The following is a 26,476-nucleotide window of genomic DNA, read 5'->3' on the forward strand; positions in this document are numbered from 1 at the left end:
TTTTTTTTTGCATAAATTCATTTTTATTTCTCACCCGGCACCCGGCACCCGGCAAACTTCGTCTCGCCCAAAATTTATATTTCGTTATCACATTTATGTTTTCTTACTAAGGGCACGTTCGTGGGTCCAATCGCAAAACTGTTCATTGATTGATCTTCTAGTCTACTTTTTAAAATTACCTTTTACTATAAAATTCCTAGTACTTCTACCAAAACTCGTCATTATAATATCAGATTATTTTCAGACACAATTCTAGTTCAAGATCTTTCAACCACTTGCAAATAACATGCAAGGGAATCATCCACTATGAGCTACTCATCTATGGCCAGACCCTCAACTCGGTTCTCTACTGTGAGAAGCTTGACCGTTTGAAGCAGGCGATTGACCAGAAGCGGCCAGAAATGATCAATAGGAAAGGTGTTGTTTTCCACCAGGACAACGCTCGGTCCCACACATCTTTGATGACACGCCAGAAGCTACGGGAGCATCCACCGTATAGTCCGGAGCTGGCTCCAAGTGATTATCATCTCTTCCGGTCCATGCAAGACGCTCTTGGTGATACTAAGTTGGCCTCGAAAGAGGCTTGCGAAAACTGGCTGTCTGAGTTTTTTGCAAATAAGGAGGTGGGGGGGGGGGATAATGAAGTTGCCTTCTAAATGGCAACAAGTTTGCGATAAAACGGCGCATATTTGACTTAAATTGGATAATTTTAAGTATGTTAAATAAAGCGTCAAATTTCGATCAGAAGCGAAAGTGTGTTTGAAATATAAAAACGCTTTCTACAATTCATTAAAACACAAAAATGGCCTATGAAATGTCCAAATTACAGCCGGGAGGTAACGGGTGTTAAATAAAAAATGAGAATTTTTTCAATACCTTTCAGTAACTCAAAGAGCGTAAAATTTTCTTTCTCCAAGAAAATTGCTCTTTGGGTACCCTAGAAACAGTAGGCGTGTTTGGTTTTGCTAGTTTGAATTTAGTTAAAGCAAAGATGGCGTCGAAACAGCACGTGCTCCGCGAACGCATTGTACGGTTCTACGAAACGCATTTCCAGCAAGGAAAAAAGTTCACGGTGGCACATTTTAAGGAAGAAAATGTACCTGTCAGTACGGTATATCGTATCCTGGGTTCCCTGAACGTATAGCGGAAGGTCGGAAGTGGTCGTCCGGTGACGATAATGACGAAGCAGAGGAAGACATCGTTAAAGAAGCTGTTTGACAACAAGGACGCAACCAGCCTGCGTGACGCCGGTCGGAAATATGACTGCTCCCACGTATTGATCCATCGGACCCTCAAGATGGAAGGAATCGTCTGCAGGAAGAAGACGATGTCGCCGGAGTACACGGAGGAGCAGATTGAGACGGTTAAATCACAGTGTCGGTGGATGACCAAAAAATACCGCAGGACGTCTTTCGTTCTGGACGACGAAAGCTATTTTCGCTGTCCAAAACGCATATTCCAGGAAATGATAATTACTACTCCAGCGACAAGTCATCCACACCGCCTGAAGTGAAATACAAGTTCAAGCACAAGTTTGAAAAAAAGGTTAAGTTGTACATCGCCATTTCCGACCGGGGCATTTTAAAGCCTTGGTTGAGGCCGAGCGGTCTGGCAATCAACCAACAAATCTATCGAGAAGAGTGCCTCGATAAAATCCTGCTGCCGTTCCTGAAAGAGCATCACGCGGATGGGAAGTACGTCTTCTGGCCGGACAAGGCGTCTTCCCATTACGCCAAGAAGACGCTGGCGTATCTTGAGGAGAAAAAGATACCGTTCGTGCCGAAAGATCGTAACCCAACAAACTTGCCCCAGTGCCGCCCAATAGAGGATTTCTTTGGCTCACTCAGTGCCCTAGTGTATAAAAACAATTGGAGGGCCAAGGACACGAAGCAATTGACTACAAGAATCCGGAATTGTATCCGGAAAATGGACGTAAGTGCCGTACAACGTTCTTGTGAGAGCATCGCGACAAAGTTGCGTCGAACAGCAGACCACGGTCCTTACTGAAACATTCACTGACATTTTTTTGAAGAAAATACATTATAAATAAAAAATACTGAAATCGATGAAAAAAATTTTTTTTTTTATATGTGATTGAAAAAATTCTCATTTTTTATTTAACACCCGTTACTTCTTTGGTACCATAGCAACGGGATGGATTTCTCGGAAAGATATTAATCTAACCAGATATACCTAATCTCGCTTTATCTAAAAATTATTGGGCAATTATCAAGAGGAGGTTGAAAAAAAGGGAAGGCTGCACAGATGACTCAATATTGGGACAATTTGGTCCCATCCAGAATTTCGGAATAGTTTTAATACTTTGATCTTACTTAAGACTTGATTTCTTGTTTCCGGATTCCAAATGGACCACACTACAGTCTACCTGAATCCTCAGAGTTATTTTCAGGGCGCAAATTTCACTAGAAGAGACTATGTTTTTGGTATAATGGCCAGATTTGTACAGAAGAAATCGTCGAATTATACCAGTAATTAATAAGCAATTGATGTGGTCCCCATGGCCTAGGGGTAAGCGTTGCGCTAGTCAAGATGGGGGTTCGGGTTCGATTCCCGTTCAGGTCAGAAATTCTATCGTCATAGATCGTTTTTCTGGCTTGCACTGGTAAAGGGGAACTGTCTAGGGTGTGGTGGGATGAGCAATATTGGACATTGCCAGTCCCCAAGAAAAGCCACAAAAACCCGGAAACACTCCTCTAAGCGAATTGACGCCGCTATTAGCGTCTTCGCCTAGTCCTAGTGGTACTCGGGACGTGAAGCAGCAGTATTACGATGGTTCTCCTGCGAGATAGTGGGGTTGGTCGCAGGCCTTGCAAGCCGCACCACTAAAACACCAAGCAACGAATGATACACAAGAAACATTGTGAATCAGGCCATGTTGTAAATACGTTAAGCCAAAATAAATAAATAAAAAATAAGCAATTGAAACGGGTACTGACTGAAGGTTAGTTATTTTTATAGTGATACAGAATTTTAGGTTGGTTATACTTTTTAATATGTTTGTTACTCTGACAGCTGTCACATGTTTTGTGCTTACATGGTTTGATTTGCATTTTTATCATGAATAAACTGATTCCGCCTGCAAATTCTATACTTTTTCACGGAAATCCATGGTTCGAGAGATCCATCGCGCTCTTCGTCCATTTTACGATCTGTTTTGTCCATCAGAGTAATTAATTCGATCAACCATGGATTGTTTGCGTATCACTATTATTCTACACTACAATGATCCTACAGGATAATATGCAGCATCAGACACATCGTACAGTGTGTGACTATGCTTGGTGCGCTTTATGCGCCTTTGAAATTATTGGTTCGTATTATTCAGACCTGATGCCGGCCAGAATATAATCCAGGGCCATGTTCACAGACTTTTCCGTAGCACAATGAAGTGCCGTTAATGTGTAGGATCCCGAGATTTAATTAGACGGTGCATCATTGCATGTGTCACGCGTGTCACAATTGATGTATTGAAAGAAACGTTCGACGAACATATAGGGTCCTATTCCAGAAAACGAGACGAGCAATTCATCTCGTCTCGTCTCGGCTTCAGTCACTGCCGAGACGAACAAAATATGCCATTTCAGTACAAGAGTTTCATTGAAATGTTTTATTTGGTAGACTGGAGAGGCTTCAGTCAGTTTTTCCCGGTATGATCAGTGATTTCAGAAGACATGTTTTGACGTAGGACTACGTCTAACCGGAAGATATAGGGGGTGAAATGGAAATCTAGGCACTGAACAAGTAGGAAAAAATGCAAGATTTGGAACGCTTATAACTCGAGCATTTCTCAATAGATCGCAAAGGTTTTTGCATCAATTGATAGGAAATATATCTACGCATCTATCATAACGAATAACATTTCATTTTTCTTGAGATACATAATTGAATAATTGTGAAATATCAAGCATTGTCAAAATGCACTATGTGCCCATTTTTGATTGGTCCATTTTGTGCTCCTCAAATCGTACCGACCAAAACGGGCAACCAGAGCAGCAGCGAAATAGAATGAAGCACGATTGGAAAGGAAAAAGAAAAAAATGAACGAAACATTGGTCGCAGTCTCACACATGCGTAATTCTCGAGCCAGCCAGTCAGCTTAAAAATCCCCGCTCCGCTGCCGTAACGATCATTCTTTGTGTGGACACCGACTGGACAACATCGTTGCTGGACGAGCTGGACGGCGAGGGATCGAGTGCCTTTCTCAAGGCAAGAGGGCGGAAGTGGTAGCGCTGGAGTAGAGTAATAGAGTAGAGTAGAGTTTTCAAAGGGCCTTTCTCAAGGCTGGAGACGAATGAACTGCAAAAGTTTAAAGTCTCTATAATTCAAGACCTTCCTTCCTTCCCGTAACGATCATTCTCATTCAAACCGTACACCACATCGGTTCGCATCACAACACATCAACAAACCAACCCAAGCAGCCATGTCTGGACATGGTAAAGGAGGAAAAGTGAAGGGAAAGGCAAAATCCCGCTCGAACCGTGTTGATCTGGAGTTCCCCGCAAGGGTAGCTAGGCCGAGCGCGTTAGTACCAGTGCACCAGTCCACCTAGCCGGCGTTATATAGTTTCGGCCACCAAAGTGATCGAGTTGGCTGGTAAAGCTGCTCGCGACGATAAGAAAAACCGCATTCAGAACAGAACACATTCAGAACACAAATGGTTTTTTTCAAAACCACGAGTACAAAGTTTTCTAAATTGGAACCATTCGATAAAACAAGGCGCTTTTCAGGGCCATTAAACCTTCCAAAAAAGAGTTTAGGAAATACAGTTCAATGCTTTCTAAAACATTATCCAAAATAATAATAAAACACAAATTGATTTTTTCATAATTTGTTTGCCAGGATCTGATGAGTATGTGAATTTGGCAGTTGTTCTGAGCTTATTGATAGTTGGGGACTTTCCTGATTATTCAATTTTCACCAATTCGCTTGTTTCCAGATTGAAAGTACAGTAATTTACAATTAGTTCGACATTTAGCTAATTGGACGGACATGTAATGCGACTTATTTAGTTGGACATTTTTGTAAACATAGAGATCCAAATTATGACCCCACATTGAAAGTCGACACTGTACCACTGACATCGCAAATGTTCAATTACAGGTTAAAATCGCCTCAAATGCGACACTGAGTGGTGCTTCGGCATGTCGCACTAAATGTAATTTACTGTACAACATGTCACAAGCTGGATGGGAAGAAATTTTCCAACTGTGAAAGATGTGGCGAGTGGCAAACGCAATCGATAAACAGGAAGGTTTAGCCGAACAAGATGTGGATATCGAGTAATAACAAAACAATGAACTCTTTAGATTGAAGATAATTTTGTAATTAGCAAATCGGAATTTTTGCAAATTCCGATTTGCTAACATAGACTTTAAAACCATGGAGCCTGTGGAAATCGGCATGGCAAAATAGATACAAGCAGCGGGTACTTTTGTACCCGTTTGCGTTTTTGCAAACCGGAATGTGTTTTCCCAACACAGTTTCCGAATCCAATGAGTTGGGAAAATCGGCATTCCAGATCTCGGCAGTACTTTGTATACCCCCATGCATTTTTACACTCCGAAATGCCTTTTGCTAACACGGTCTACAAAAGCGGGTACAAATGCAACGCTTTGGCTCGGTTATTCAAGACTGCATGCCCCTTCATGTCGCCAGCTCACTGAATTTCTACGCATACCGTTTGATGATTAGGCAAAATGTTGATAACTATTTGCTGCGATAAGCACTACGATAATGCATGAATTGACCTAAATTAGGATTTGTTTGCAATTGAATTCGTAAATTGTTTCATTCATTCACTAGTTTAATGAATAATTTAATCAATAGTTCTGCGCAGCGATGATATCATACCCAATGAGGAACATACGAAGTGCGATTATTGCTGATTGAAAAAACACAAATGATTACTAAACCAACGGCAGTCCTACGTCAAGCTTGCGGTTATATCATAGGTATAACCCATCCATGGTTTTTTGTTTCGAGAAAAACAACAAACAGAGCTACTCGTCTGTTTTTAGTCGAGCTCGGCTTCTGGAATATGAAAACCAACGAGACGAGCGCTCGTCTGCTCGTCTCGTTTTCTGGAATAGGGCCCATAATTTCCGGTAATGAACCTGTAAATTGACCTAGAAGGTCATGTGATTTATAACAGTCGGATCATATATGACTGAATAAATGAGGAAAATAAAATGCTTACAATTAATAATAATCAAGCTTACTGCTTATCAAACTGTTGATGCTCCTGAAACCACCGATATATTTCAGTGCGATAGGATAAGAAAAATCCTGCAACGTTTTGTGAAGTTTCAATCAACATAACGGAACATTGAATGACTAATATCTTGAAGTAATTGTTTGAAACAAGACATTATTTCATTGTTCGTTGTAAAGGAATGAGTAAAAAATACGAAGAATAATTAAGGAATAATAAATAAGTAGAAAACTTTTAAAGCAGAGTTTTAAAAATTTGTTGATATTATTTTATTGATTGGAATCATCACTATAAACCAGTTCGATGGAATTCACTGCGTGCGAGAAATCGTTGTCATCGTTTTCCGCGTACTCGACGTGATCATTCGTTGTTTCGTTGGAATAGTTGTTGTAGTGGGAGGGTGGCAGACTTTCTTGGCTGAAGAAACTTGCTGGCGACGAACAACTGCTGGGTCTGTTCGATGTATTTGCCAACTGGGACAGACGTTCTTGTGTCATGACTTGTTGAAGTTTTTCCTGACATATAAGAGCCCTGGATAGTGGCATTTTTTTCAATTGAATTGCCAAGCTATCACAGAAAACATCAAACTCATTCTGCAGTCCTTTCTGATCGTTTGATGTGTCTTTTACCTTCTTTGGGAAGTGAATCATTGGAGGAGCAGGTCGCTTTCGTGGCATCAAGACTTGCTCGTCTGTGTCGTTTAGGTATGATTTTCTGAAATTCGCTGGGTAAAATTGGCCATTCTCAGCTGGCAAAATCGGTTCTTCTTTGATTCCTTGCCTGAAATCTATTGTATTTGTGCATGCGTTAGGAGAGTCAGGTATCTGGAAAAAGAAATATACGTTCAATGAATATGATTTTATGACTAAATTTTACCAACGATCATCTCTCCGTTTCAACCGAGTTTTTATTACCTTGGAAGAATATGATTTCGATATGCTGACATTCCGTAAAAAGGCATTAGCTTCCTTGAACCAAAATAACCGTGGCTCATAGACGTCATCTGTATTTTCCGAGCTACGAACCTTGGTAAGTTCTGCTACGTATCGGGTTCGAACGCCTTTTATTTTCGCTTTGATGTCAGCCACGGTTAGATGGGGTAAATTCAATTCTTCTACCATAAGCGAGTAGCCCTTCTCGCGCAAAATTGGTTTAGTATATCCGCTCATTTTGTTATTCCACAAACACTCCTGCCTTCGATATGCCCTCAAAAACGGTATCATATGCCCGTCGTTCCACTTGAAGGACATTCTCTAGCTGTAGAAAAATGTATTCTATACACCGGATACAATGCCGGGCCGAGAAACACTGATCTGATGAATTGAAGTTGACGCGAATGTTTGTGTTTCGCTTGTCAACATTCGTTCACTCGTGATGAATCATCCGCTCGATGAACGTTCATCTTTCTTTTCGGTTGTGCAATTTGGATGAACCGAATGGGAAATATTCGAGTGTGTCACTTACGAATTGCGTGTGGAAATAAACATCCATAGTGAAAGTCTAGATAAATGAATAGATTTTACAATATGTTTGTACTTTTCATCCATTATGTTTCATAAGGATTTAAGGATGCTTTACTCCCATAATGCACAGCTGTGCCGTATTTTATCTTCTTCAACAGCTGTGTATCATCGTGTGCACCGTTCGAAGTGCATAATCATCAATTGAGTAACGCCTACATTTTATTAGTATATCCCGAATCGTTAATTCGAGTTAGGATAAAAATTCAGAAAAAGTAACTTCTTGAGAAATAATTTACAGCATTTTAAAACGTTAATTTTTCAATTTTGAGATGTTATCAAGTTTTTTATGTTATTTTCTTTTCTTTATTTTTTTTATTTTACTTGTTCTCGAGTTTTAAAAACTCCACAGACTTAATCTTAGTCTAAGTTCCTTAATCTACTTTTGAACACGTATTTGAACAAATTAAAATCAAAAACAGCACTTACATCATTGAACGATCTAACACAGTTATCAAAAGGTTTGTTGTACCCATACATTGTTCTATGACGGTTAACTACAAATAAATCACGCTCACGAAGTTGACGGAAAGGTGCGGACAAGTTGATATTTTGCAGAAGAGAAGTCTATGTTTCCAATGATGAGGTCAAAAATAAACAGTCTCTGAAGGTTGCTGCGTCTATCGGCTAGAGTTTCAAGATGAATGAATCTATAGCGACTTCGATAGTCCGGCAATCTTGTTAGTTCATTCCACGGAAGCTGTCGAAGAGCATACCGAATGAAGCTGCGTTGAACCCATTTCCATCCGAATACTCGATTTCAACCGGAAGCAGAGATCATTAATAAAAATCAGGAAGTGGGTTATATCTATGGTATAACTGCAAGGGTGACGTAGGACTATCGTTGATTTAGAGATCATTTGTATGAAGTTGAATCTGAATTCATTCTGAATGAATGAATATTTGGAGAACTTCGAAAACGAGAGCGTTACGTTGGAGGCACAAGGTTTTATGCATCCAATATTGGATACGGAAATATCCTACTGATGGGGAAGAATAATCTTCAGAAGCTATCCTGTTGATTGCGATTGATTGAATATATTTTGAAAATTCCCAAAGGAACTGGCAGATTATTTTCAGTAACGATTAGATATTTCCACATTTTCCTCGATACTGGAAGCCCACCAGTGGTTAATGCCAACTCGATAACCACCTGTTAATAGCACTTGATTGAAAAATATTTGGTCACAGTGTTACATGGATAGAAAACATTCAATTAAACTCTTTCACATGAATATATTTTGAAAATTCCCAGAGGAACTGGCAGATTATTTTCAGTAACGATTAGATATTTCCACATTTTTCTCGATACTGGAAGCCCACCAGTGGTTAATGCCAACTCGATAACCACCTGTTAATAGCACTTGATTGAAACATATTTGGTCACAGTGTTACATGGATAGAAAACATTCAATTAAACTCTTTCACATGAATATATTTTGAAAATTCCCAAAGGAACTGGCAGATTATTTTCAGTAACGATTAGATATTTCCACATTTTCCTCGCTACTGGAAGCCCACCAGTGGTTAATACTAATTTCATAACCACCTGTTAATAGCACTTGATTGAAACATATTTGGTCACAGTGTTACATGGATAGAAAACATTCAAATAAACTCTTTCACATGAATGTATTTTTGAATTCCCAGAGGAACTGGCAGATTATTTTCCAGAAATGATTAGATCTTTCCGGAACTTTCTCAATGCTGAATGGCATCCAAACGGAAAGAATTCCGCGCGTGTATGTGTGTGTAGCTTCCCGGGGAACCGTTTGTGGCATCACTCTCCTCCTGATGGATTCCCTTCTGGCCTAGGGTGCTCTAGGCTCTTGGTGACACCGTTCATCCGCGCTTTCATGATAAACGAAGAGCTTCACCACAACAGCGACAACATGCTCCAATCGCTGTTCAATTAGAACTGAGTGGATTTCCGAGCGGCGCTCGCTTATATACCGATTGGTGATTTCAATAGCCTGTTTTGAAAGCAATTTTAAGACTATTGAAACAAGTTTTTGGATCAAAAAGTAACAAGTATAGAACGCGTAGATATTTTATCTTTCGAATGAAGTGTTTATCATACCATTTCGTTCAGTTGTTTAGGAGCTATTAACGCTCACAATCTCGGTCTCCGGCGTAACGCTTTCGTTTTCGAAACTTTGATTTTACACCCCGGTATAGAAATGAAAGACGTAGTCCTACGTCAAAAATGAATATCAGCGGTCCAAGAACGCTACCTTGAGGAACGCCTGACGTGATGGAGAAAACACGTGAGTGAAATCCGTTCAGTTTGACAAACGCTCTCCGGTCAGATAGATACGAGCGTAGCCATTCGGTGATCCAATCAGGGAAGCCAAGAAATTTGTATTTAGTAATTGCCAAGTCCAGAGGTACCTTGTCGAACGCCTTAGAGAAGTGGAAGTATATCGCATCAATCTGGTGTCGCTTCTCAATTGTCGAACACAGGAAACTCATGTAGGACATCAGGTTGGTAGTAGCGGATCGCTTCTTTACGAAACCATGTTGGAGCTCCGATATCAATGGTCGGGAAGCGGGATACAGAGCATCGTGAACCAAATGCTCGAACATAAAATCGACAGAGAACATAAAATCGAGACACCTCTGTAATTCTCAACAGCATGATTGTTGCCAGCTTTAATGATCGGAGTTATCGAGGCCAGCTTCCAGGTATCCGGAAATACGCCTTCACTGAGCGACCTGTTAAAAATTATCGTCAGTGGCATCAGCAGTGAATCGGCACATTCTCTCAAAAACAGTGGCGATATATTGTCCGTGCCGGGCCCTTTCGAAACTTCCAACTTACTCAGGGCTACAGATATTTCGTTTTGGCTCAAACTGGAAGCGGACAACTCAGATTATACGCAGGGCAGGTTCTTACACTATCAGGGGAGAATGTTGGCGAAACATTATCGAAGAATTCAGCAAAACTGTCTGCTAGCTCGCGAGGTGAAGAGATAGGCGAGTTTATAAATGTCATCTCGACAGGAATTCGATTAGGTTGCTTGGGACTACGTATAAACGACCAAAAGGATAACAGATTTTGTCTCGCACTCTGCTGCAAATATTCGATGTAGCTACGAAAAGCTACGTACTGGTGGTTTGTTTACTGTGTTTCTAAAGACTGTAACTTGGTATGGTTTCCGGCAGTTCTAGCTTTAAAATATTTCTTGCGTGCTTCACGAACGATGTTTCGGAGATGTTGTAACTCAGGTGTCCACCAGGGTTGTCGGAAGCAATAATTTCGACATCTTCTACGCGGAACACATCGCTCCAGAGTGCTGTACAACTTCTCATAAAGTATACGTACCGTTTCATTCGTGTCTTTTCCGCGGAATATCTCAGCCCAATTGATGTCCATGATCGCGTTATTCAATTCATAAAAATTGCATCGTCGAGAATCAAAACTATCGACACTATTTGAATGCAGATACAAATCGTTCACGTCAATTCGAAGAACGAACGGATTATGATGGCGGTCGATTTTGAGAAGAGCAGCCGGAGGTTCAATTAGCTCGTCATTTGGTATACATTACACTTACAAAGTAATGAAAAAGGAATAATATTATTACTATACCACCGTTAGTCTTTTATGTTCAGCTTTTATTTTTTGAATTGGCTCGACCCACTTGCTGATGGAATATCGATCTGTTCGAATGTTCGATCCAGCGAATGTTCAGTGTGCCAAAAATCATGTTGCTCCATAAAAAAACAAACACTGTTGTATCAACATGCTTATTTTTAAACTTAGACATTAATAATTTAGTCAATTGTAACTGATTGTGCTAGGTTGGAAGCCAAATTAGTATTAGAAAATGCAATCGTTTGCTTTTGGCTGTTCCACTGCTAATATTATTCTACGTTCTACATGAAACATGTCTTCGGGCGTCTTTAAGAGTCTCATATCAAGACAAACATTTTGCGATGCGGGACTTGTAGATAAAAGGCGCTAAAATAATGGACCGACAGAGATTAGATCTGATTCACGCCATAGGGCGCTTGCAGCGTGCATATGTATTAGTGATCTGTTGGGCAGGCAAAATAGATCGATGCTTAGGATTTATATGGATCGACAAGATTGAGCTTTGTTTAAATAATTATTTTAGCGAAATAGTTATAGAAATTACGCGCTACACTATATTGATAACATGCGAATATATGTCTCTTTACATAAAAATATTTACTTTTAGCGCCAAAGCCATATGCACGGAGAAAATAGAAATTTCTGTTATGGCTATGATCCATATCAAAGGAAGCAGATTGATTATTCAAAAAGTTTCACAGAAACAATGCAAATGCTCCCATTCAGGCTTTGTGCTTTTTGACCTGAAACGCTGGTCTTGCGAAGAAATAAACTATAATGAATATTGGTGTGCAGATATCCTTAACACTCCTATACTCGCGCATTGGTCTGTCAGACCGAGAAATCAATAATTCGTTCATTTCTCAGAAAATATCAACACTACGACTTTGCGATTCTCTCTAGCTTCGTTATTCGTCGTTCGTCATCATTTAGCGTATCGCATGTGTTGGTACAAAGGGGACGTGTGCCACTTTTTTAACATTTTCGGTCTGACATACCGACGCGGGTATAGGAGTAACTTTTTTGGACAAGTGCCTTTTTTCATATTCTGGAATATTGTTGAATGAAATGTATAGATTAATGTTAGTGGCGTGGAATATTTATTGAATATAATGCATAAGATTATTACCGGACTATTCTTATTTGATTTCAGTCCTTTTTGTAACTATTCGTCGATATATTCGTCTTTAGATTCATACGTTCAAAAGCAAAATATAAATATTTGACTTTCGTATAGTTCATTCGCTAAATATGATGGTCATACATTCACACATTTGTGAAAGAATTTCACTTGTGGAAGAATTGTGAACAGTAAACTATGAACTAATTGGTACCTTATTATAATTTTTAACAGTTACAGTTTCGGGGATATTTTTCTTATAATGGACAATATCCACAAGAAAACAAGAAAAAGAAAAGGAAATTCCTAGAAATTCGTTTATATCTTTTTATGCCCCATCTAGGAGGTCGTTATATATTCTTCTCTTCGATAAAAGACCCGAAAAACTCGCATCAACTGCATGAAATGTAGAAAATATGTTTGTTTCGAGCATGCAGTTATGCTATATTCTGATTCTTACTCCAATGAAACCACAATCGATTAATACGTTTTTATGTTAATTTATAGCTCTTTATACTTCCATAAATTATATTCAGTTGCTTACTTTTAATTAATAACAGTGAAAAATTCGAATTTCGTTATTTTTGTTGGAGTATCAAAAATAACTCTATTTTGAGGAGGCTGAATAAGATGACTATTAAAACATAATAAAGACGAAGAAAACATATCATACCCTCTTCTTCAAATATATGATTTTCGGGTACCAGAATGCTCTGCGGAAAAATGAAATATGGTTATAAGAAAATTGATCGGAAACGAAGAAAATTTATCAATGGGCTAATTCATGGAAAATACAAGGAAGCATTTGAACGTGAGCTCGAGCCTCTGTGTCTTGAATCTAGGTCCGAACATGCTGATAATCCTTTCCTGTTATTTTTTCGATTCAAATCTAGTGGGAGAGTCGCTCAATGAACATCGCGAAATAGGTGCTAGTAAGTTAAGCAATATGCGTCACACAAAAGCTCTTGTTCGGTAAATAGCTTGCCTAAGGCCGATTACACATTATCCGGTTTCTGCCGGACCGGTTTCAAAAAACGCCGCTGGGTTTGGACGGATAACCGGATAACAATGTGAAAGAGACCTCGCACTCCACAAAACCGTACATCTCTCACATACACATACATGCATTTATTTATATAGTGAATTGACAGATAAACGTCCCTGCGAATATTCCTGCTACATGCAGCTGATTGCTGTTGGGTGGCTGGCCCAATTCGCTCAATTGTTCTTGTTGCCTGTGGTATAGCTGCACCGAGCTGATCGAGCCCGTGTTTATTGAATTCCTACTATTATTTCTGATTAGGACATTCACCCTCTCATGATGTGCCTTTTGATGGTGATTTTGGGGATGGGTCATGAACAATATTACATATGGAAAATCGTGAAACCACAGCTGCTGCGGCAACCACGAGCCTGCTCATATGTACGTCCCTTGGAGAGTACATACGACCCATTTCAGAATACGTTCGCAAACCTTTTCCGTAATTCGCAGAGCACAAATTTTCATCTTAGGCGCATATGGTTCTACAACGGTTCCCACAACGACGGCAATGTAAATTTGCAATGGTAAATGAACATGAAAAACTTACTGGACAAAAAACTCGGCCGTCATCAACAGTATTACAAAAACTAACTTTTGTCCAGTTACTGTGTATGATTCATTCCACACGCTCTGTTGCCACATATTTTTTCAACAGTCTCAGCAACACGGTTAGCAGGGCAAGGGTACAATTTTATGAACCAATAATAATAATATTTCGTAACAAGCTAGGGGAACTACTTATTTATATGTATTATGTGTTTACTTTCTGTAATTATCTTGAAATTTGCAAAAAATCATTCTAGAGTGTTTTTTTTATTTCACCATTGCAGTATTATCTTTGCGATTAAAATTACATCATACTTTTCCTTCAAACACTATCTCATTGCTGCTTCCGCAGATCCTTGTTCAGAAACACACTCAGCTGCAATTCCTCGAGGACGTACTCCTGGGGCAGGGCAGCTTCTCTAACGTATTTCGCATCAATGCACGGCTATTAATACGCGGATCCTGGGCGACGAATGACCGAATCAGATATGCCAACAGCTGGGTGATTTCGTCCTGACAGAGCCGATGCCTCAGCGTCGGGGAGGGGAACATCTTGATCACCGAGCACAGATCGGACAGTTCGGGCTTAAGTTTCTCGAGCCGAGTCGCGGCCACCTTATCGTCGATCGTGTTCCGGGTCAGGTCGAACTGTATGGAATACCAAATGAGAATACTAGATGAGAGAACAATTTTTTTTTATCCAAAATATATTTTTTTATTAAGGCTCATATGGCGTCAACCTGACGGGGCCGGGTGTTCAATATTTCGACAATGTTTGCCTTATAACTATGTTAGTAATATTAGGCTGTCAAAAAAGTCCTGCGGTATTTCCGCGAGGTGTCGTTGTAAGCGCGTAGTTCTAGTTGTATTCATTGTATCGAGTCATACTATAGCTTGTTGGAAAGCTATTTTTGCGCGCTATAATATAGTCCTTGACAGTGTTTTGTTTGGTTAAGTCGTTCGTGAGTTATAGTGTCGCAAATATGGAGCAAAATAAAGAGAAAATCCGACATATTTTACAGTACTACTATGACAAAGGCAAAAATGCATCTCAAGATGCCAATAAAATTTGTGCAGTTTATGGAGCCGATACAGTTTCCATTTCCACCGCACAACGATGGTTTCAACGTTTTCGTTCTGGTGAAGAGGTCGTCGAAGATGCGCCACGCTCCGGAAGGCCTGTCGTCGAAAATTGCGACAAAATCGCTGAATTAGCCGAGAAAGACCGGCATAGTAGCAGCCGTAGCATCGGCCAAGAGCTGGGGATAAGTCATCAAACCGTTATTAACCATTTCAAGAAGCTGGGATTCACAAAGAAGCTCGATGTATGGGTTCCACACACGTTGACGCAAAAAACAATCTTTGACCGTATCGACGCATGTGAATCGCTGCTGAATCGCAACAAAATCGACCCGTTTCTGAAGCGGATGGCAACTGGCGATGAAAAGTGGGTCACTTACGACAACGTGAAGCGCAAACGGTCGTGGTCGAAGCCCGCTGAAACGGCTCAGACGGTGGCCAAGCCCTCATTAACGGCCAGGAAGGTTCTGCTGTGTGTTTGGTGGGATTGTCAAGGAATAATCTATTATGAGCTGCTTCCCTATGGCCAAACGCTCAATTCGGACCTGTACTGCCAACAACTGGACCGCTTGAGGGTAGCACTCATGAAGAAGAGGCCATCTTTGATAAACAGAGGCCGCATTGTCTTCCATCAGGACAACGCCAGGCCACACACTTCTTTGGTGACGCGCCAGAAGCTCCGGGAGCTCGGATGGGAGGTTCTTTTGCATTCGCCGTATAGTCCGGACCTTGCACCAAGTGACTACCACCTGTTTTTGTCCATGGCTCGAGGTTAGTATTACAAATGTTTTCGTAATTGTGATGTTGCTGTCTCCAATGCTCTGTACCTGTGCCCGACACGGGATACTTCCTATTGGGATGCAGCTGACCATTAATCAGCAACGCCTCCCTAGTCTGTACCCCATATCTAGCGTGGTGCGTCTTCTCGACTCGAGGAATCCAGGATAGAATGGTCACTAGCCGGCGCAAACATCAGCTCGTGTAGAGTTGTCATGAGCGGTACAACCTTTGGCTCTTGTTGAATGATCAGTGGACTGCACAACCTTTGGCCCGTGTATCTGTAAAGAGTGTGTGTATGTATTGCCGCGACTAAGTAGAAGTTTATAGATCGGATAGGAGGGATATGAAACAGGGACACAACGAAGGAAACATCATTAAACGTTGACATCGGCGTTTCTGAGGAACAGGTATAGATGAAGCAGAAGATCAGGATCACGGCTACATAAGATATCCCGGACAGGGATATCCGATTGTCTGCCTTCAATTTTGGTGTGTTCAAATTAACAATAACTCACCTTCACATTCAGCTGGATGAAGTCACTCAAAATCTACCCCTTGATGAACCAGTTGAACATTTGTTTAACACCCTCGATCTAGTACAGTAGCGATTTCAAATGAGGAAAGTTGTATGTGAGCTAAACAAAAACAGAAGTTAATTGAGGAGCTCGATTAATTTGTCAAAAGACAAATTAATCGATCAATCTACACACCGTTGAACACAATCCATGGCAAAACACTCCAGACGACCTCGTGCGCCTGTGATCATTGCTTCGCTTTGAGCAGAAACTTTCGTCACTGAACATGTTCCACTGCAGTTAAATAAAGAAGCGAAACAAAAATTTCAGTGTCCATATCACTTGCAAATTCTGATTGATTCCAAAATCAACAAACAAACGTCAAACGGCACACACATACTAATATATGGGGCGAAAAATTGCCTGAATTGTACTAATACTAACAGACATGAAAAACAACTGTCAATTCGCGTGGAGCTTCGTGCTCCGCTTTTGGGAAATGATAGTGAAAATTGATTTTCGGGTGCAGTTAACACACATTTAAAAATAAAAATTATGAATGAAAATTAACATTTTCCTATAAAATATGTTCTTAATGCAATAGAGTTACACATTCTTTTGCAAGTGAGTGAAACCCCCTGAACAAGAATTGTGTTTGATAATGATTTTATATTACAATGATGAGTTTTAGTGAAAATATCAAGAAAATTATACAAAAATGGTTAAGTAAGAATCAGTACTACGGGTTTTAAGTAATCAAATAACATAAAGTAGTTTTCATTAAAATTTTAAACAACTCAAAACTGTCTTAAGATCTGCTAAGCTTATAGAGAATGATTTGCTTTCCCAAACCGAAGTCTCCACCAGACGTCGACACAGTGCTACTGTCATCGCGTATAATGCTTGTCCGGTCACCGGACATTGCAGTCGCAGTAGACGGCTGCATCACGGCGCCATAAAGAGGTTGGTCCGGTCGAAATTTGCCATTTGGGTTTCAAACCGGTCCGGCAGAAACCGGATAATGTGTAATCAGCCTAACTGTTGCACAAAGTTCAGGTGAGCTCTATGAAATATTTCGCGCTAATAGAAAGATCGCAACTATATTTAATTCATCTACAAGAACGTCGATTGATAATGAAACCGCCTCTGCTGCATAGAAGCTACGAATGTAACAAATGATGTTTGCCCAACAGATGCTCTGCATGTATGTGTAGCGAGAGCCCTATTGTTACGCCAGTAGCACCACCTTTGCAGGGCTGCTGTCCGGCAATCTTACAACATGCCCTGCTCATCGCACTCGTTGAGACTTGGCGACTTTCTGGATGCTGGGTTCGCCGTAGAGTTGCGCCAGTTCGTAGTTCATTCTCCTTTTCCATACTCCGTTTTCCTGCACATTACCGTATATTGTTCTGAGCACTCGGCGTTCGAAAACACCAAGTGCTTGTGAGTCCTCTTCAAGCATCGTCCATGCTTCGTGCCCATAGAGAGCAACCGGTCGAATTAGGTATTTATACATGGTACACTTCGTACGGGGTCGGAGTTTGTTGGATTATAAGGATTTTCACGGCTGTTGTTGTTGTCAGTTGTTATCAACGAGCCAAGGTAGATAAATTCATTTACTACCTCGATGTCGTCGCCGTCGATCACACAACCAAGAAAAATTCATTTGCAATCTGTCCCTCCTGCTAGCATGTATTTAGTCTTAGACGCATTGATCCCAATCCCAAGAAGCCCTGCTTCATGTTTCAGTCGGGTATACAAGTCGGCTACCGTCGCATGTGTTATTTCGATTATGTCCACGTCGCACAGTGCGTTGAATATATGGGGATGCGGGACAAAAGTCAAAACAACCCTTATAGACATTTTTCCGGATAGGTATAATGGGGAAAATGTTAGTTATGATGAAATTTACTATTTGCATTAAATACTTATATATTTTCGTAATCGCAAAAGTGTCTTAAGCGCCAAATTAATAGTGTATAGTATATTATTAGTGACATAAAATTGAATTGTTCTCTGGAATTCTTTTCCTGTTTAGATGAAAGGCTAATAATACACAATCTTTTATATCTCATCCGACGACACAGTGACCTAAACGCCACCGTGGTGATTTTTCATTTTTTTATACCTTTTTTTGTCTAAGTTACTAATGCTTCATTTTTAGCAATTAAATACATTTTACTCTAGGGCAATGTTTGATTTATATATTCTTACTCTTTGCATAAAAGATTAATGCTTTATACGATTATGTTTGCATAAAAGACTAACGTTTTGTACATAATCGCAAAAGTATCTTAAACGCCAAATTAATAATGTTATGAAGAAATGAAATGCTTTCCGGAATATCTCTCCTGTTTGGATAATACACAAATAATATATACTTTTATTTTTCATCCGATGGCAAAGTTACGCAAACGCCACTGTGGTGATTTATCAATTTTCAAATGTTTTCTATTCTAGGGTCACATTTAATTTTTACATTCCATACATGTATTGTATAGCAGGATAAACTCTACACTATTTATTATTATGGATTTTTTTTTAAAGGTAAATTATTTTTTTCACTATTTTGTAATATTTGTTAGTTTATGAATAAGTACATCTCTTTTAATTAATGTGATGAGAAAGCTTATGTCTTATTTCTTTTCTTACATATTTCGATTGTTTTGTAAATTATTCAGTTTCATTAAAATGATAAACAGAATCAAATGCAACTGTATCAGCAAAAAAAGAAGAAATATCATTGACATCCATGTGATGATTATTCGCTATAGTTTTTCTCTTCCCTGTTATGGAAGGGTCAGAAGAAAGCTGCATATAGTTCATCAAGTCCTTATTACTGTAAATTCTTGATGCTTTCCTTGTATGCTTCAACCTATTCTCCCTGATCAGCCTGTGTGTAGCTTCTAAAGGCTCTTCCGATAACTGGCCAATAGGCAAATCAAATGCTTCCATAATGTCTGAACTGTGTACCAATAACTTATGCAAGTTACAGGCATAAAATACCATCCGTACAGGCTTATGTAGAGATCTCTTGTATCCGACAATAGTTTCTGGTATTTGGACATTTCAATTTTTCGCCCCGACGATATTATAGGGAGAATTGTAGCGAAATTCGTTATCAGCTCCACACTTACTCCTGTTATTTCTTGAACCATACCCCGGTTTCGGCTTGTCGACCACTAGAGCCATCCTTGACTCGAACGCTTCTTGAATTTCTCGCTTCCTGCTTTCATACTCTTGCTTTTGTTCAGCAGTTTTCACTTGCCAGGATTTTAATGGCAATCTATTGAAATGAATGATAGTTATTATTTATACACTGTTAAACATTCTATAATGCTAACCTGTAACCAATGTGAATTACGCATTCAAAACATTTTATCTTGCAATGCAGTGGTGACAGGCCTAGCTTGTAAGTTTCGGTATTTGGTACTGTCTCAACAGCCTTCGATGTATTCATCTCTTTTGCAGAAGCTTTATTTCCGGAAATCACATTTGCCACCTTTCCATCTATCATAATAAGGTGGAATCCAAAACTTACAACGATCTGAGCGCTATCGTTGTTGATGATGAAAATCTCTAACGCTTTAATTTTATTCTCCATTTCTGACTGAATGCCAAGAATAGCTTGTGAGTCTTCGTGAACGCAAATTTAAGCGGTCTACAGTACGATGTTGAACTTGGCCGAGGATTCATCCAGATGATAGCGTTATTTGCGGAATCGATCAGTTTGAAGGGAACCAGTGCAACGACTAACAAACTTTCGTCTGAACTTCCTGCTTCCGTAAACTTTTGCTCGTATACAATATGCCCTGAACTGCCGTTATTTTTGCTTTTTCTTGTTTCAATGCATAAAGACTTGGTAGCAAATTTGGATGTATTTCATTCAAGGTACTCCAAAGTACATTGTACTTTTTTCAGAGAGATTTAAATCAACATATAGAGCCAGTGCTTGTGCCGCCGTCAGTGTTTTCTCCTGATTTCCCTTCGAACAGTTTGATACATTGACAGCGAATGCAAGCTTTTTAGGTGCATTGTTATTAACAAGATCTTCAACACGTCGCCTTTTTGTCTTCTTCGAACATTCGTTAAACGATTTCTGAGGTCTTCCTTTACCAATTTGAGGAACAGACTGCAAATCGTCTTTAGTCTTACCTTTCTGATATGCCGGAAGCTTAACTGGTTTTGACAACCAGTCAGAATTTTGCTTTACGAATTTTGAATATAATCTGCAGCATTTCGACCATCTCTGGTTAATTATTTAGCAATAAACTTTGCAAAATTTCAAAAGCTCTTCTTTAAATTCTTTAGAGAAATCATCCGTATCATAAAAACTCAACAAAAAGGTGAACAAACGATCTTTTCTTTGGGAGGGGTCAACTAGGAGCCATTGTTCGAAAATTTGCTTATTCTTAATTGTAGAAATATCATCTAAAAAACGTAAACTGTGGTCAGAAGAGCAGACTTGAGCAACAAGAATCACTTGCAGAATAGCAAGGGTATAATGACTGAAAAGTTGAGGGGTGTTTTTGAGCGGAACTCCGCGGAACTTTTTCTGCCGAAGGATTTGAAATATTAGTATCTTTTTTTTTCTTAAGGAACAAAACTACCTTAACAAAGAAGTGTTTATTTTCACAGTGATTGCGGCATGTCCCAATAATAGTTAAGGAAACGGATTATACTTACGTGTTGCTACCGTCGCCATTTGGGGTTTCACTTCAAACGTAATCGAACGTAAACGAAAACTCAATGTAAAACTGTGATGAATCACTGAAAATTAATTTGCCACGTGCTTAGAAAAAACTTCTTGACTGCACATGCTTTTTCTGACAAATTGGGTGGGCTAACACACTTCCCAGCAAACATTAAGTCGTATGAATAGCTATAATTAGAGGCGATATACATATATGCCATATTTTGTACGCATATAAAGCCGTATATAACGATATGCGATGCTTTTTGGAATGATATGCGATTTGACACGACAACGTTACCACTCCCAGCAAACATTAAGTCGTATGAATAGCTATAATTGGAGGCGATATACATACAACCAAGACACATTTGTATGATATATGATGCAGATAACTAGCATATACACACAAAAGTGGAGGCGATATACGTATATGCCATATTTTGTACGCATATAAAGCCGTATATAACGATATGCGATGCTTTTTGGACTGATATGCGATTTGATACGACAACGTTACCACTCAATCCATCGATGACATGGAAAATCGTGTTTTTGCATTTTATGCGATTTTAGATATATATGATCGATATTTTGATTGATATTTTATGCGATTGATCCTCCTTAGAGAGGGGGGTGGAGTGTCTCACTACCGTGTAAACATTTATTGCACCTTAAAACTATCACATGCCAAATTTGGTTTTATTTGCTTGATTTATTCTCGGGTAATGCAGAAATTTGTGTTTCATTTGTAAGGCAGCCCCCTCTTTTCATTTGTATGGCAGCCCCCTCTTAGATTGGGGGGAAGCTGAAGTGTCTAACCACCATAGAATCAATTACTGCACCCTTAAACCTCCATATGCCTAATTTGGTTTCATTCGCTTGATTAATTCTCGAGTAATGCAGATATTTGTGTTTCATTTGTATGGCAGCCCCCTCTAAGAGGGGAGGGGGCTGGAGTATCTAATCAGCATAGAATCATTTATTGCACCCTAAAACCTCCACACGGCAAATTTCGTTTAATTTGCTTGATTAATTCTGGAGAAATTTAGATTTTTATGTTTCATTTGTATGGCAGCCTCCCCTTAGAGGGGGAGGGGTACCTAACCACCATAGAATCATTTATTGCACCCTAAAACCTCCACACGGCAAATTTCGTGTCATTTGCTTGATTAATTCTCGAGAAATTTAGATTTTTGTGTTTCATTTGTATGGCAGCATCTCATCAGCGATGGAGATCGATCCACGGTCGAAATAAGATCGATTCATCCATACAACTGCTGTGCTCTGTAAGACACATCGGGCTGCTGTTCTATAAATAACTCAACAATGATCAATCAACTGTCTCCGCTGTGCGGTCTAATTGGATAATGGAAGAACAGAAGGAAAACTCTCACGCCTAAATGGTTACTGTGTAAATGTGTACCATATGCTATGCAATGGTATAGAAGGGAATATTCTAACGGCGAAAAAATGGCAACTGAGTAATGTGCTAATTATAGATATTATAAACATGTGACATGTACACGATTAAAATTCGGCTCTGTTACAGCTAAAATGCTGATGAGTCTAAAATGAACAAAAGGGATAAAAAAAATCAATTTTTGTTATTATGGTAACAAAAATTCCAGTTTTTCGGTAAAAACTATAACCTGCCTTGAGGCGGTGTTGGGTAGTTGAGCGAAAAAAGATCAGAACGGTAATTGTAAAATTAGCGGTAATTGGTGATTGAAAAATTACCCGGTATTACCGGTAAAACCGTTTAACAATCCCTAATACGAATTAGTTAATTTTCATCGATTAATTTTATTGAAAAAAAATGTAACTCGTGTTCATAATCCTCAACTTTTTGTTGCATTTCCCTGTATGAAGGTTTTACTTTAACTAGTTTACAAACCCATCTTCGATCTCGGGGATACTGCCACTGTTTAGCGATATAATAGACGAGACGTCAATAAAACATCTACTGATTTCTTGTATATTTCCATGAAAATTGTTAAACAAATTTATCTTGCTTTGAAATGACAGGTCGTATTTGTGACAATGTTAATTAAAAACGAATATCACAAAGCTAACTCGAAGCGGCTCATTTTATAGCCCTATTTTCAATCTCACCGAGAACCCGATTCCTTCATTCATCTTCTCTCACTGCTCGCATGTGGACGTCAAAACAAAGCCACCCATCGCCCGTTTCTTTCTGGCAGCGTTTGTTGTTGTTTACTCTCTCCTTTGTTCCCGTTCCCACATGCACACTGACTGACTGACTGAAGGTGGTGCGTAGGCCAACACACACGTTGGTGAGAAGTGTGGAAGAAAAATAGCTTTACAGTGAACACGGGAGGAGTTTTTCCTTTTGCTCGCTGAAACGCCAAATTTGCACACTGGTGGAGGCGCACATAGCAGCGGCTGTGTTTATCGGCAGGAGCCATAACGAGCCCAGAATCGCGAAGTGTATATACTTTGGGGTTGGTTCCATCGCGCGAGTGCCCGTCGTTCCGGGAGGGACCTAGCCATCCCGTCGTGGAATATATTTGCGTTGCGTGTGAAAGTTTCGGGCGATTTCGCAATTGGTCCAAAGTGAAAAACATTGCAATCATTTTTCTTCCCTTCGCCAGTGGCGTTTTTCCTTCACAGCGCGAGAGTATGTGAGGAGCTCTATTTGTGTGTTCGGACAGAGAGGGAAAATCGGAAGTGAGTTATACAGCGAATGGTAAGTGCGAGAGAGAAAGAGGGACTCATCGGAAAATGTGATCTAATGGGTCGTATCATGCGAGATTGAAGTGGGTGGTGAAACACGAAAAGTAATTGAAGGAAACTCGAGGGAACTCGCTCGCCGGAACGTGACTCTTGTTGGTTCGAGCATAAAGGGACATTTATGTTGGGTGGGTGTGTGTACATGTGCGTGTGGGAGTCGAGTTGTAGATTTTTTGGGAGTTTGAACCTGTTTTGATGAAAGTTTGCCGTGGTTTTTCACTTTCTTTATGAGCAGTGGTGTGGGAGTAATGTTATGATGACTGAAGCATGTCATAATTATGTTACCATTTTTGCTTGACATCTTAAGAATTGTATCAATTTGAGAGTAAAATAGCTATAATTTTTGAATTATTGTATTGCATAAATAATGATTTTTGACCACTTGGCATCACCACTGCCGGCTGTTCTCCAGCATGTTTCGCACTCGCAACATATCACTGCTCGCAAACGTCATTCAAGCCCCGGTTGCTCACCCATACAAGACACGTGCTCAGTCGCTCAAAAACCATCCTCCAAAGCAACCCACAACAACAAACAGTGAATTGGAGTGGAACAAACCGACCACATGTGGGGCACTCTTGGCGTGCGCCGGTGAGTGTCTCCAGGAGCGTAAACGGAGCGCACGAAACATTCACGGATTGTTGAGTACCCAGTGTTCGTGTGCTCTCTCACCGCGTTCGCCTTCCTCTGGCTTATAGCAGGAATCGAAACTGTGTATGCGGAGAGTGACAGCTCGTTTTTAGCCCAGTTTTCCCAGTGTATCGAGTCGAGTTTTCCCGTTTCTAATTTTCCTTGTTTTGATAGTGTTATCCTAGAACAAAGTGTTTGAACTTACAGTTGATGTAGTGTGCTAATAGTTTATCCCGTTAGTAGACGATTTCGTCACCGTTTAGAGCGTATAGAATGAAAGTTAAATTCGTGCAAGTGCCACATTGATATCTTCCTGTGCTGGAAGAACAGCGAAGAAAATTCCTCCCCAGAGCACGGCGGAGTCCTCACGCGTCTCTCGTCCTCACTCCTCTCACCACTCACTCAGTGGGGTTTTTGACGAGGAGTATACGACGAAGAGTTCACCATCGCTTTTATGCTGTGTGAGGTGCGTGTGATTGTATTTACATAGCTGAAATATTTCACCACCGCTCTCTCTCTCGCGAGTTTCCGGACGACGTCGACGTCAATATTATCCTTGGTCTTCCGAGGACTGATTATCTTCCGTGAGGAAACCACTGTTCGTTCGAATGAATGGATTTTTTTTTCTGGTGCACCCGCTGACATAATCGAACGGTAAGTTCCAATCAATGAACAGAATATTTTTTCTTTGTGCGAAAGCAACATATTTTTACCGAAACAAAAGATACATAAAACGAGCATGAAATCTGTCAGGAAGAAATAACAAATCGCCTATCACAAATCATTGATACCATGTGTACGTTTTCGCGGAGGGGTGTGTATGTGTTTCTCCCGCACGTTGGTTTTCCACTCTCACCGTGGACTCATGTAGGGAGAACACCAATGTGTGTCATGAGGTTAGCAGTGTTGTCAGTTGGTGTGAGTCTATCACACTTTTCGTTTTGTTTTGTTTGTGTTGTTTGATGTTGTGGGGAAGGGTGATGACTTTAGGCCTTTTCCACCGAATAACTGTCACATGAAGCAAATCGACAACAGGAAGACTTTGTAATATATTGGGTCAATATATTGGCAGTCCGGAAGGGACTTCAAGCAGAGTGTTTTCTTGTTTCTCCTTCCTCGTTCAAGTTGAAAGTATTTTTGATTTGGCGACCGACTCCGGGGAATGTGTAAATACTGTTAGTTATTTCTGCTAATTGTTGGTTCTGTAAAAGCAAGTCTAAACCCTTCTTATGAATGGCGGAAAACAAGATTCGCTAAGAAGACCTCACCGAATTCCTTCATTCCTTCATGACGGTTATACATCAAATACAGTCAACCCTCCTATGACGCGGTGAGTGTGTACCGCGTTATATGGAAATCGCGCTATAAGAAACTCAGAATAGATACAAATCACATCATTCGTACCGCGTAGTATGCAGACCAATAAGAGATCATAAAATTATAAAAAAAAAAATTATAAAAAAATAAAATAAAAACTATGGATGAGTTATACCTACGATATAACGGCAAGGTTAACATAGGACTGCCGTTGGCTTAGTAACCAGTTGTATTTCTTCAATGAGCAATAATCCCACCTCGGATGTTCCTCACTGGGTACGATATTGCCGCTGCGTAGAGCTATTTTTTTTTCCCAAAATATATATTTTATTAAGGCACATGTGGCGTTAGCCTGACGGGGCCGGGAGTCCAATATTTTGACAATTTTTGTCTTACAACTATGTTAGTAATATGTAACCGATTACTCGCGGTTGGCTCGAGGTTAGTATTACAAGTGTTCTCATAATTGGTATGAGAACGTTATGAGAGCTATTTTTTGTGTGGATTGATTAAATTATTGATTAAACTAGTGAATGCATGAAACTATTTACGAATTCAATTGCAAACAAATCCCAATTTAAGTCAATTCATGCATTATGGTAGTAGTAATCGCAGCAAATAGTTATCAACATTTTGCTTAATGATCAAA

The 26,476-nt window shown here is 39.9% G+C and overlaps 2 protein-coding genes and 1 pseudogene across 7 annotated transcripts in view; 1 reads left to right on the top strand and 2 right to left on the bottom strand.

Annotated features, from left to right (window-relative positions):
• Positions 1-6,472: 6,472 nt before the first annotated feature.
• On the bottom strand, positions 6,473-7,559 carry LOC129769571 (uncharacterized). Its single transcript, XM_055771926.1, has 2 exons — positions 7,147-7,559; positions 6,473-7,056 (listed from the first exon to the last, which is right to left on the bottom strand). The coding sequence occupies exons 1-2, from the start codon at positions 7,480-7,482 to the stop codon at positions 6,502-6,504; spliced, it is 891 nt and encodes a 296-aa protein (XP_055627901.1). The 5' UTR covers positions 7,483-7,559; the 3' UTR covers positions 6,473-6,501.
• A 15,855-nt stretch (positions 7,560-23,414) lies between these two features.
• Positions 23,415-26,476, top strand: part of LOC129764388 (calmodulin-binding transcription activator 1) — a 675,564-nt gene continuing 672,502 nt past the window's right edge. For all 6 annotated transcript variants that reach the window (XM_055763402.1, XM_055763405.1, XM_055763406.1 and 3 more), the window contains exons 1-2: positions 23,415-23,836; positions 24,685-25,164. The gene's annotated coding sequence lies outside the window, so the exon portion shown is untranslated. The remainder of the gene's footprint in view (positions 23,837-24,684; positions 25,165-26,476) is intronic.
• On the bottom strand, positions 25,942-26,129 carry LOC129772387 (U4 spliceosomal RNA; annotated as a pseudogene).

The sequence above is a fragment of the Toxorhynchites rutilus genome, chromosome 2 (assembly GCF_029784135.1).
Source record: "Toxorhynchites rutilus septentrionalis strain SRP chromosome 2, ASM2978413v1, whole genome shotgun sequence".
NCBI classification, from domain to species: Eukaryota; Metazoa; Arthropoda; class Insecta; order Diptera; family Culicidae; genus Toxorhynchites; species Toxorhynchites rutilus.

Bases quoted from the DNA above. Each gene is read 5' to 3' on its own strand.
- LOC129769571 (XM_055771926.1), bottom strand. From the start codon at position 7,482: ATGTCCTTCAAGTGGAACGACGGGCATATGATACCGTTTTTGAGGGCA. The intron at 7,057-7,146 runs GTAATAAAAACT...TTCTTTTTCCAG, and splicing joins CGAAATCATATTCTTCCAAG to ATACCTGACTCTCCTAACGC.